The 13,119-nt window shown below is 40.2% G+C and overlaps 1 protein-coding gene across 5 annotated transcripts in view; it reads right to left on the reverse strand.

Moving 5' to 3' along the window:
• Positions 1-6,901: 6,901 nt before the first annotated feature.
• XAF1 (XIAP associated factor 1) overlaps positions 6,902-13,119 on the reverse strand; it is a 34,828-nt gene continuing 28,610 nt past the window's right edge. For 3 of the 5 annotated variants that reach the window (XM_072353932.1, XM_072353930.1, XM_072353933.1), the window contains 4 exons: positions 12,794-12,860; positions 11,265-11,400; positions 8,916-9,257; positions 7,212-8,460 (listed from right to left, as the gene is read on the reverse strand). In XM_072353932.1, coding sequence (XP_072210033.1) covers positions 8,326-8,460; positions 8,916-9,257; positions 11,265-11,400; positions 12,794-12,828 — 648 coding nt within the window. In that variant the 5' untranslated portion in view covers positions 12,829-12,860 and the 3' untranslated portion in view covers positions 7,212-8,325. Of the gene's footprint in view, positions 7,046-7,211; positions 8,461-8,915; positions 9,258-11,264; positions 11,401-12,793; positions 12,861-13,119 lie in introns of those variants that run through there. The other 2 variants (XM_072353934.1, XM_072353931.1) reach the window with 2 other exon arrangements.

The raw sequence follows: 13,119 nt of genomic DNA on the forward strand, positions 1-13,119 counted from the left end.
AGCTCATAGGTTTCCCATTAAGTCTCTGCATGCAGAAAAAGCAGTCCTTGCTCAAAAAGCCCTTATAATCTAATAGACAAGACAAGCAAAACATGGGAGAAAGTTCAGAATTCTCTTTTTGAATATGTTGTATTTTAGATCTAAAATACTATTTTAAGTAGTACAAGGTAAAAATAAGAATAAGTATTTCAACACTAGAAAGGCTATTAAAACAATTGTTTTCAAGGATACACTCATGAAATAGTACAAAATGTTGTTCATCTTTGTGAAGGGAACTGAGTTAAGTATGTATCAAAAAATAAGTGATTGTTTGATAACCTTTTAGTTAGAAGAATTTTCCAAATGCTTCAGCTACAAAAGATTGTGATGAATCCTGGCTATCATGAACAATTCATTACATATAATAACAAAAGCAGTGTACTGTTAAGTCAAATTTGTATTGTGTAGTTTCTAGGATCTCTATTGATGCAACTTGAATTGCAATATAAATATCAGTGATTGCAGTCATTTTTTGCTACCACAGCAACAGACAAAAATTAAAAGGGCAAACTACAAAGCTGAAGTGGCATAATAACTGTAGTTTCTAATTGCATGACATTGAAATGGTGTGTACAGAGTAGGATGGCAGCTGTACTTGCAAATATCTACAAAGCAGGCTGTCCTGCAGAGATTGAAGTCACTTAGGTCAGGTTCTGAAATCAAGGACCAACATGATCTCTTGTGTCTAGCGGTTTCCCTCTCTGTTTCTCTTTCCCCATCTCTCTCATTCATTCTTGTTTTTAACATCTGGATAACTGGGACAAACTTAAAAACCATACTTCAAAGCAATCTTAGAGAGATTCAAGACATTTTAAAATACTCTGAGCTTCAAATTCAGAATTCAGACACAATAACCTGTTTGGGTCCAGATTGCAGAAAGTGGCAGAGAACAGAAATGGAGCTGGCTTGGGTTCAGAAACAAAAGAGGAAAAAAAGGATGTTATGACTTCTTAACAAAATAGAAAACCAAGAATGGCACTAGAATTTGCACTTTCTTTTTCCTGGCTTATTTCCTGTAAGCCAGTGTATTGCACCCTGATACACCATCAGTGATACCACACAACAGTCTAAGAAGAAAACGCAAATTGAAACCTACCACTTAACTACAATTGTTCAAAATGGCCAAGCTAAGAGACAAGTGACTTGTAGCTTAGGAGCAGATCCATATTTAATTATTGCATATGACTAAATTATTTTGAGTCACTTACTTCTAAAAAGAGTATATAAAGACACAATTTGAAGCTACTGCATCCTCTGAGTGAACTGGAATTCTACTCCAGACAAGCTCAGAGCTCTGGAAAGGTTCAGTCTTGGACTGGATGAAAAGGAAAGGAAAAGGGGGAATACCTTGTGCCTCCGGTGGCGCAGTAGTAGAATTGCTGCTTGCAACACCAGAGGCCCGGGGTTCGAATCCCCCCTGTGGCGCAAGTGGCAGAAATGCTGCTCTGCTACACAGAAGGGCTCGAATCCCGGGAGTTGGACTCGATGATCTCTAAGGTCCCTTCCAACTCGCACGATACTATGATACCTGTTTGTGGCTACAGTAATAGCAAATAGAGGCTGGTTCTACAAGCTGTCTGAAATGAACACATATTTCAGCTCAAATAAGCAGTAATGAGCCTTGAAGACAACTTAGAAAGACTTTGGCTGACCGACAGGTCACTTTAGTTAGTTATACCTTTGATGTAAAGGCATACTTTTCACCACATATAAGCCAGACTTGGGCAAGAGAATAGTTTCCATTGGATGAGCAGTCCGGTGGATCATTTGGTTTTGCAGAGGGGCAAGATACCTGCACATTTTACATGCCAGAAAGTTGAATTTGAGCCCATAATTACTTGTGTCACACTCATCTGGCTTCCTAAAACAGCCAAATAACTTAAGATTACATGAAGAATAATCTATCCTGAAATGAAAAAGCAGTGCCTCTAACTTCAGATATTTTATTTTCATTAGCCCTTCATAGTGCCAGTGGAAGGAAAATAATACTGGCTGAAGTTATTTGGGCCATGAATGACAGCAGGCACAGTTAATTTGCAAATTACAATATTCATATTGAAAGATTTCATGATAATTAACAAAGACAACTATCCTCTTTTGTTCTCATTACCTAAAGATTTGTTAAAGATAGATTTGCATAATTATCAAAGGTTTGCATAATTATCAAATGTAAGGTTCCTTACACAGCCTTGGAGGTTATTTCAGGGAGCTTGTTCACAGAGGTAATCTCTATAATCAATGTTACCTGCCATTTCTGAGCTTAGAAATTAATTATTATGGTGACATAAAAACATTAGGGACAGAACCTGCAAGATACAGCCCAGAAATTATTATTAGCAGTGAAAAAGTAAATTCACAGAACTGTACCGACATTAAGCATTTAGAAGCATCCTTTTGGTACTGACATGGAAGAAGGTGGGAACAGGCTGCAAAACTAACCTGCACTATGTCCAAAGTCTCAACAGTTCACAGCCACATGGAATGGTAAAGCTGACATGTCTCTCCTGTAAAACACACACACCATTAATGTTATTGGCCTTTTAATTAGCGACTTGCTAGCAGCAGTGTGGCCTCAAGAAAAGTCTTTTCTCCCGTCTCTTAATGATCACACTGCCCAACACAGACTATGATCTTTCTTCAGTATAAATGTTTACATATATACATATATGTATATACACACACACATATACGAATAACTGAATAATAACTGCACAGGTTTCAAAAGAGTCAAAATTTGTCTTTCAGTGTCACTGTACCACAAATACCAAAGCTTATTGGTGCACAATGACAGTCTTTTTGAGGTTCAAAGGCCAGGGTCTCAGGGTGGCCATTCAGCCCCATGGAGTCTCTCCTTTACCAGACAGCAGCATCAGCAAGTGGTTGGAAACAAAGGTCTCAGAGGTGCTTCATGCTGATAGAGCAGCCAACTCACCAAATGGTCTGTGAGGCATCCACTGGATGCCCCTGAAAACTTCACCATATGCCTCTCTCATACCCATTAAATGTAACTTCTCAACAGTCACTTCGAACGTCTTGGCAATAACTATCCCCATGGATCTGTAAAGCCTTCACAATCATCATTCACCACTTCATGGTATAGAAATAAAGTTTCGGTTTTTCACAAAGACAGAAAAAATATAACTGATTTTTTATTTTAAAATCAAGCTGCTGGCCTGACTGACTGACATGTTTATCCACCTGTTCCCCACCCAAGCCTTGTAAGGGGACTGCATTAAATAGTTTATGTTAAATACAGGAAGGAATCTGCCAGCAAATCTTCAAGATTGAAATGGCATGGCATGCAAGGATGGGTACCTATGTATAAGGTTGCTATCCTTTTAACATATTCTGCTGTCTTCCATAGAACAAGATTGTTCTTGACAGCTGATAATGAGAACTGATTGAAAAAGCTGCACCACTCCTCTACATAACCAGGCAAAGACAGCACCTACGCCTGTGGACTTTGGGAAATGTTCCTTTCTGAAAAAGAAGAAATGGATAGCTCTGAAGTTACTGGCAATCAACAAAACTGTTTATGTTTAACACTCAGCCTCCCCTGCTATTTACTTCTACAAATTTTTTTTCACCTCCCACTGCAGCGCCTGGCCTTGAAACCTCCAAGGATATTCACAGTTTCTTTGGGCAGTCTGTTTCAGGGCTCACCACCCTCACAAAGAAGAATTTCTTCCTAATATCTAACCTAAATCTACCCTCCTTCAGTTTAAAAACACCACCACTTGTACTATCACTATGCTCCCTGATAAAGAGCTGGTCCCTTTCTTTCCTGTAGGTCCCCTCAGATATTAGAAGGCGGTTCTGATTCTTTTTGTGGCCCTCCTCTGGACCTGCACTAATACATACATGGCCCTCTCACGTTAGAGTCTCAGACTTGGAGGCAGGACTGTCAGTGAAAAGCTGTAAATCATAAGCAACTACGAAAGTTCCATAGTACAGTTTGTAGAAATATGCTGTTTGTTTTTTCTCTAAAAATACTGTTAGTAGTCTGGAGGCCTCGTATTGGCTTTTAATGGATCACTTTCACTTGTGGACTGCTGAAAATCCACATCTCACAGGACAGTTATAAGTACTGAGATCCCACATAAGCCCTTGCAACAGAACCCCTGAGAAGCAGCAGTGGGCAAATCCTAAAACAGGTAATCAGATTTATCCCCATCAGCTTTCTGCTGTATATACTGTCAAGTTACTTTCTTCATTCCCTCTGCTTCCTATGACACTTCTTTCAAATCTGGTAAAAGGCTGGTCTCTTTTCAGTAGTGCGTGGGGACAGGACTAGGGGAAATGGGCTGAAACTTCAGCATAGGAAGTTCCACACGAATGTGAGCAAGAACTTCTTTACGGTGAGGGTGACGGAGCACTGGAACAGGCTGCACAGGGAGGTGGTGGAGTCTCCTTCTCTGGAGATATTCAAGACCCGCCTGGATGCCTACCTGTGTGACATGGTGTAGGAAGCCTGCTTTGGCAGGGGGGTTGGACTCGATCTCTAGAGGTCCCTTCCAACCCCTACAATTCTGTGATTCTGTAAATCACAACAGTATGTGGGAGTAGGATATACCAGCTGGCTTTGCTCTTTTTCATACATTCAAAACTCCTGTCTTCAAATGAGATCAGCCTTTCTATAAAACCAAGATACATACAGTGTAGTGGAGGGGAGGCCACCAGCATACAGAGCGATGAAAACTGTTTTCTAAAAATGCATTTTGAGAGGTCAGTTCACACAGAAAATAATTTCCTCCTGACAATTCCAAGGCATAAAAATGTTCCTTAAGCTTCAAGCTGAATCCCCGAAACCACAGCATATTTGAAACACCCAGCAGGATTTCAGGAACACGATGCCATCTTCACCTGTCCCGGCGAGGCTAAGCTCCATTTTCTTTCTCTTTTAGTCAGACAATCATTTTTCTGATTGCAAATACAATCTATCAGTTTTTAAAGAAACTGTAAAAAAGAAAAAGCCAAACGCCTCCTTCCTATGCTAAGTGAACGTGCTCCTGTTTTCAGGGTCTCACTGGTGCACATTCGAGCTCTTTCTCCCAGGCTGAGCTCTAAGGGACTTCACCTGTTGGACAGCAAAGAGCTCATTGGTCCTTTGTTGCCATCTAGTGAGCACAGCTATTCCACCTCGACACTGGATTACAAATCCAGGGAATTTTGAAGCCAAGAGGAAAATGGAAGCTGTTTCCCATCCTTACCTTCGAGTCACTCTATCCACATACATGATGTGCTTTCATTTGGCTCTTCCATTCTGGCGGTTCACAAGCGGCTCTCTTTTTGCTGAGACAAACTGCTAGCAGCTGGCAGTCAGATTTGCACACTGGGACCTTCTCCCCACACAGTAAGACTTTGGGCGTGAATAATAAGAGTGCCAAAAGCTATATAGCCTAAGAGTAAGTGAGGAAGTGCTGTTTGAGGCTGGGCTCCAGGCCGTGTTCTCCTCAGGGCCCACGGCTCCTGCCGCCGCGAGGCGATGGGCGCGCGCCAATACCGGCGCGAGCCGCACGGCGGCACTGCAGCACGGCCTGCACCAAGGAACCGCGCCTTCCCCGGCACCACCTTCCAAAATAGTAAGTTGCAAGGATAGACCTTTCTTTTTGCTCCAACACCCGTTTTATGGTACTTTCCAAGCACCGGCACTTTGGTTACTGTCTGCACAAGGTGTGACCTGTGGCTGCCCTGAGCAGGACAACCCACAGCACCGTGCTCTGCAGCTGACTACTGATGACATGCAGACTTGCGAGGAGCCTGCCCTGCCTGCTTGCTGCCCTCACAGGTTGTTGGGTTTTGTTGGTGTTTTTATCTTATCCATTCATTCATTTATTTATTTGTAGGCAGCAAAGCTTTTGAAAATACTTTTCAAAGGGAATGAAAATGTTTTCTCCACAGGAAGATTCAGGTTGCAGATCATGAGCTGCCTGTCCAGTTCCTCTCCAAACTTGTTTTGTTCAAGGACTCTCATCAAACTCTGCTACCGTTACCAGCCCTCCTTAAACAGATTTGAAGAGCAGCAAAGGAGTTCCTGAGAGGCCTGAGAAATTCCCAGAATAAACAGAGTAAGAAATTGTACCTTTGTATGGAGATGAGTCCATTGCTGTGATTAATAGCCAAGAATATTTAAGAATAATAAACTGTGTAAAAGTGCAAAATAAGAGGCTAAATTCATGCATAGTGTGGTACACCTTTAACAGACTTGTTTTCAGTCCTTCCCTCTGCTTCCAAACGCAGGAAGATCCTCCATAGCACCATGCTTAATGTTAGTCCTTGTTAGCAGAAGTTCAGAATAAGTTTTTTAAAAGTAAGCCTCAGTAGGAGGCTCATACCTTGCTTTAAAATCCCACTGTAGATGTGGTTGGAGAATTCCTGCACACTCTTAAATGCAATTCTCTAAACACTGGTCAGAGTTTACCAGCTCTTATCAGTCACCATTTGGACCATTTAATGTCAGAATATTAACACTGACAGTAATCCCTAAATGTCCCTAAATATCCCAAGGCTAAGCTGTTTGGGCCCTAAGTCAAGTGGTTCAAGAAAGTAAGGAAATACAGAATTTGATGTGTTTTACTTTCACTCGGCTATACTCTGAAAAACACCAAGGTCTCAGTCCTCAGTGAGGGCAAGAGGAATCAATGACACTCAACATGACGATTATGATTTCCTTATTTCCTCCATTCTGATCATACACCTGCTGATGCAGGGTGGAAAAGGCATATTCCTAAGGCAAGCTTACTCAGAAATATTTGAAATGACAACAGCCATTCACACAATGACACAGCTAGAGGTTTTTTTGTGAAACCTGTTATAAGCCTGTTTTGATAAGGAATTAAAATCTGAGTCACTCTTTGTTCTTGATCTGAAGCAGCAAGTCACTTTTATTCTTTGTTGTTAAAGTTACTGGACCTTTGATGCCTTTTGTTAAAGCTGAGGTGAAGTTTCAGTCTGAAAATGTTTCTCTATTTCCAGATTTAATCATGAGTACCCTAGGAAGAGTCTTCTGTAAAACAAAGCAGAGTTAGAAGGTTTTTTAGAGTTTCAGTCTTATTGCCTTCCTGTCTCTATGTCATTTCTCAGTAGAGAAATATAAACAAAGACAGTGCAAGTCAAATAATCAGTGTTACTATCATGGATTACTTTTATTTCAAGATTTGGGTCCTGTAATTCAAAACTACACAAACTCATTATTTCTCACTTTGGTACTTTCCTTCATTTAACAGAAGAGAAAAGTTTTAGACAAAGAAGTAAAACTTCATTTACTGAACCAAGCAGAAAAGGATAGGCTGAGAAAAACTACATTTATTCATTTAATTAATTAATTATACTGAAAATAAATGATACTGCTTAGAAACTGAAACACAGACAGGAATGTTAGCAAAGTGATATGATTCACACCCTACCTGAGATATACGGAAGAAAGAGACTTACTATCTATGAATCAGATCAAGCTCAGCTGGAAGTATTACCCAGGATATCTACATCAATTCTTTCTATGTACCTATGGCAATATGGTTCTACTGAAGATGCAATTTTTACTGTGGAGACAAAATCATTTTTTCTTCCTGTCTTCTGAAATAGTTCTCTAAGGTTTCCCTCAGCATTGGAGTAGTCTGACTGGCCTTGGACAGAACATGTTCTATGAAATCTTTGTGCTGATCTCTGCTTACAATAGGGAAGGTACTGCCCTGTTCAGAGTAGCGTAATTTGAGAGGCACAGTGTGTATGTGCAGGTGTGAAGCAAGAGATTGCAAACATACTGGCTCTGAAGCAATGCTTGCTTAATCAGTTTCCTGAAAAATACATTATTTGATTAAGTGCAAACAGTCATGGATTTTTTGGGTAGGTTTCTGGAAAGTAGCTCTCACAAAAAGGTAATGGAGTCTCCCCCCTTGTCAATTTTTCAAAGCTGTCTGGACATGGTCCTGGGTAAACTCTTCTAGGTATTCCTACTGAGCAGAGGCATTGGACCTAATGAGCTCTGGAGGTCCTTTCCAAATTTAACAAATCTGTAAAACACTTTGTTCTTTGCTTTTGGGGAGAAAAAAAAAAAAACAAAAAAAAAACGTGGAGAATTTTTTTCCTTCTCTTGGCTTGAACTAGCTTCCTCTTAATACTGAAATGAAAACCTAGCCTTTTTTTTAATCACATTATTAATAAAACTATCTGTTGAGTCACTACAAGAGCTTCATGGGGACCCACTGTGTATTGGAATCCACAGAGCTTGGTGAAATTCTGCGTATTAGCTCCTACTGATGCACTTCCTCTGCAAAATTGTACTTATTAACCCAGTGCAGAATAATCCTGAGTGTTGAATCTTATGCTAGGATTCTGAAATTCTACAGTACCTTTTTTTCCACTGCGTGGTTTTTGGTTCATCTTAACATTTTTCAAAGATACAAAATTTAGGCATTTGATCTAAAAAAATAAATAAATACATGTAGGAGAATTTAACATTATATTCCACACACAATCATATTAAGTAGTGAGGCAACTAGGCCCCTTTGCTAGAATGGTAAATTATCTAGAACTCCATCTCTGATACAGCTGAGATATAAGCACACCGTTTTTTTAGTAGAAACTGTATCAGTCTTCAGAAAATAACAACTGTGCTGAAGACTTCCCAGGATTTAAGCTTAAAATCAACAGCTTGAATCATGGCTAGCATTTCTTCATAAGTCAGGCAGATAATCTTGCTGCATAAATAGCAAATGGAATTTGTACTTTACAGAATGGGAGTACCTTGAACAGTAGCTATGGAATCCAAAATAGGCAATGGGACCCCAGTTAGTCTGGGGATAAGAAGCAACTCTGTGGGTACGGCTATTTGTTCAAGCATGTAGGAGGTTACGTTCAAGTGTATCACCTCTCACCTCATGTTTCTGAAGGGCTGGAAGTGGCAGAGGAGTGTTGCAGTGGGCGCAGGTCACCAGCATGCTGTGAGACTGAGTGTCTTTAAGAACTTGAGGTGATGTGGAAAGTTTGCTTCCTGTGGGGGAGTGAATACCAACCACCTTTTTCTTCTTTGGAGGTTTCAGCAAGGATTTGGAGGTCAATGGATGTTCCCTTTTTTTCCCCCTGGGAGAGATGTCTTTCCGTGCAGAGCCGGAAAAGGGAGCCAGAGAGGAAGAAGATGGTGGTGAGTCACTGATGGGTTTTGAAGTTGACTGGCCAACAGGAACTTCAATCAGACTATGGGTTGCACTGCAATTATTCTGCAAGATAGAAGGCAATAAAATGAGGTGAACACTGCCATTACACCCAACAGTGTGGTATGCTGTGGTTTTCAGTAGTGGCGAGTCATTGACAGGGATAGTGGAAAAAATGTCACAGGGATGCTGCAGCTGAATATGTGGTATCATTAAGTTATAATTTGAAGAGCTGAGATAAACTGCATTTTCTTATCTAATACATGTCTTTAAAAGAAATAATCTGACTGAAATTAAGCACAGACCATTATCTTGTTCAGTTACAAAAACACCAGATGTTGGGAGTACTGGTCGTCTGAGAATGACTTATTGCACCTCTGACAAATATTGTCACTGGCACCTTCAGAATGATAAAGGTGAGAAGCAAAATACAGACATGAATCATCTAGACAGGCTGCTTACATCCACTTATGTTCACTGGTAATAGAAGAACACGTGAAGTTGATTCCACTTGTCAAGAAGGAATTAGAGTTCTGGCTTAATTTTGCTTTTGGATTTGCTAAAAATGAATCCAACATCTCTTCTCAAAAACTTATTTGCTCCTCCTGCACCCTGTTTTATGGCTCAGAATGGTTCATTCCTGCTTCAGCCAAGCTAATTCTAGGCCAGGACTTCGTATATCCCTGTTGCTAGGGGTTTTTCCCACAAAAGTGTATTTTTCCAACCACCAACTGGTTCCTGTTCTTTTCTGCAACTGTTGTCAGGATTCACGATTTTTTAAAAAATTATTATTATTTTTACATATTCTATCCAATAGCTTAGGCCTAATAAAGCTGCTCTCAACTTAAAGAAATCAATGGCTTTAGATATGAAGTAAGAGGAAATCTAAATCAAATTTCCTCGATGTGATAAATGGAAAGAGGAAGCTCCATTTATTTTCTGATAGAAGGATTTTCTCTTCCAGATTATAATGGTTGCACAACAGGACATAGACAATGATCCATCAGTCAGTAGAGTCACTCTGGCTTCAAAACAACCAGCATAATAGAAACACTTGGCCCCTTCACTGTGACTGGTTAAACAACAGAATCCTTCAACCTGCATTACTGAGAACTGTAGAGATGGCAGGAGGATTTTCATTGACATTTAACAGAGATGGATCAGCCCATAACAATGAGAAACTATTGGTGAATTATTTTTTCTCTTCAAGACTGAGCTGTGTTGATGTGATCTGGAGGAAAACATACGTCTTATGATTCTACAGAAAGTCATTCTGTGCAAGGACCCAGTTCTGAAAAGCCCCACGTGAAATGCAAAGTCTGTGTTCAAAATTTTTACTGAAGTTTAACTTGAAAGTGTAGGGCTGATATTCAGTTAGTCTAAAACCTACGAAACATTAACTTTCTAGAGATTTGCCATGAGAGCTACTCATGTAGCTACACAAATGGAAGCAACAGAATTGCTAAAACAATGAAACTAGTAGAAAGGAATAAAAAGTCATGCCTGGGTACTCCTGCTTCAATATAGTACCTCTAGATAGAGGATTCCTAATGTTAAAGTAAAAACATCAAGGCATGATTTGAAAAGCTGATAAATTCACTTTGCTTCTTCAGTTTTGTTTAAAAAGGAGCATTGATATAATTTTGTACAAGCTTTATATCACATCAGATATTGCCTGTCTTCATTTAAATTCATGCTACAGCAGGTACTGTTTGATGTCCTATGGTTGAAATAATACTAGAGCAATAGCCAACAGAAGGTATCAACTTTTTACTGCATGCTCTGGTTAGTTCACAAGCAATAGGCACATGTATCCATACCTGATCTGTAATTTGCATTGCTGGGAGAGCTGGGATACTATTGTGTATTCTGAATTCTCTTAACCTGCCTGTGCAATAGTATCAAAAGATGCTGTAACCAGGACTGAAGGTTCATGTCAGACCATTACAGATTTTCTGTTCAAACAATTGTAGAAGTTCAAAGGTAGTTAATAGAGGGCACTGTACCGTGACTGCATTTCAAGGCTGGCAGAGCTTTATGCTGATTGCAAGAAGAAAATGGAGCATTTCTTACCTGCTTGTGTGCTTCTGTTTGATGGTCTTTCATATGCTTTTTGGCAACTGGTTCATTACATTCTGAACAGAGAGTGAGAAACCGCAAGCAGTGGGCCTCATGGAGGGAGAAATTGGCAGCAGACACATCTCGTTTGCTATCAAGAACAGAATTGGAAAGAGAGAAGAGTAATGAACCATTGTGGTGGGTTGACCCTGGCCAGAAGCCAGGCACCCACATAGCTGTTTGCTCACTTCCCTGTACACACTGCAGTGAGCCCTGGAATTTGTGGCAGGACAGCAGGACATACTGGTGCCTGACACATGACAGTCAGTGATGCTCATGGGAACATGGCAGCTAGAGGCAAACTCATGCAACCTTTCTGGCCTACAAGATCAGGAAGGTTGCCTGAAAGGATATGCACACTTCCAGCTTTGCTGTTTAGAGGAGGTATATGAAGCACAGTAGCTGATGTAATATGAGTTTTCTGTATGGTTCCTTGTTCCAAGCTCTGACATTATGTCTGCACACAGTCTACCCAGCACATTTGCTGGTTTCTCATCGTAGATGAAAAGTAAGGCAACATAAATTAGCAACAGTTTCTCCCATGCCCCAGGCCAAAGGAAAGTAACACCCCCCACCCAGGGCAACCAAAGCAAACTAAGCCCAAGGAAGAGGAAAATAAATGAAATTGTGTAGTTTTCTTAGGATAAGTAGCTCTAAGGAAATCAGCATTAGACATAAGCAGAAACTTCTCATGGTCAAGATGGATTAACAATGAAATGGATTTGCTGTCAAAATGAGTTTTTAAGAAGTTACAAGGACATCTATCAGATGTTTTAGGCACAGTTTATTCAAAACATCCCCTACAACCTTTTAGTATAAAATTTTTAGTCTCTCTGTGAAAGATTGTGCTCTGATTTTCCACTGTGACCCAATAAAATTGAGGTTATCCTATTCTTTGAACTCACTGAGTTTTAAATCTCTTTAAACCTCTTTTTAAGTGCAGTGTTTCAAAATCTTCATTCACAGAATATGCCCAGTGTCCAATCTACTAGTTGAGACACATCAATTGATGCTATCTTCATGGCCCCTTTTAACTTTTTATTTTAATACCGATAAAGATGTCATTTCACTTAATTACAAATACAGCAAAATAAAGGAGCATCAGTCACGAGGGAAAACTGAGAAAACTGTAGTTTTTGGCATGGTCTGTGCACTGACTCCTTTGTCAGATGCTGTACAGTTATCCATTATGATACCACGTAAAAAGAGAAAATGGGCCTTCGATACTGCAGCAAAGGACAGGACTACGGTGGGAACCTCTCCACAGGAAAGCAGGAAATAAGCAAGAAATTCATAATGTGAAAATGCATTAAAGATCTTTCTTGTTTCTTACTCGGTAGCTAGCATACAACCCTCCTTGCTCTATGGCTCTTCCTCTTTTCCCCACCTCTATTACAAGAGACACAAATAATGTAAGGAAAATCCTAGAAACTTCTGCATACCCCCGTGCTTTGTAAGGGTGAAGAGGGAGAAAGATCTCTTACCAATTTTTGCAGAATCTGGTCCCTTCAGTCATCATTTTTCTTGTTATTCTGCTGGATCTCTTTTCGTCTAAGAGCAGAGAAGAAAAAGGAAAAAGAAAAAAGAAAAAAAAGAAAAAGAAACTGAAAGCCTCTGTTGCGATAACTCCACCCAGAGGAAGCATGAGGTACCTCTTTCCTTCTTTTCCAAATAGTTTAATTGCAGTATGGGATGTATGCAGCAAGCAGGGTCACTATCTGGAGCTGACTGATGCAGCTAGGGCTGAAGGTATTCTCCTGCTCTGCTGCAGGAGGGTGACACCATCTGGCCTCTGCCCTGCAATGCCCAC

The sequence above is a fragment of the Excalfactoria chinensis genome, chromosome 19 (assembly GCF_039878825.1).
Source record: "Excalfactoria chinensis isolate bCotChi1 chromosome 19, bCotChi1.hap2, whole genome shotgun sequence".
NCBI lineage: Eukaryota > Metazoa > Chordata > Aves > Galliformes > Phasianidae > Excalfactoria > Excalfactoria chinensis.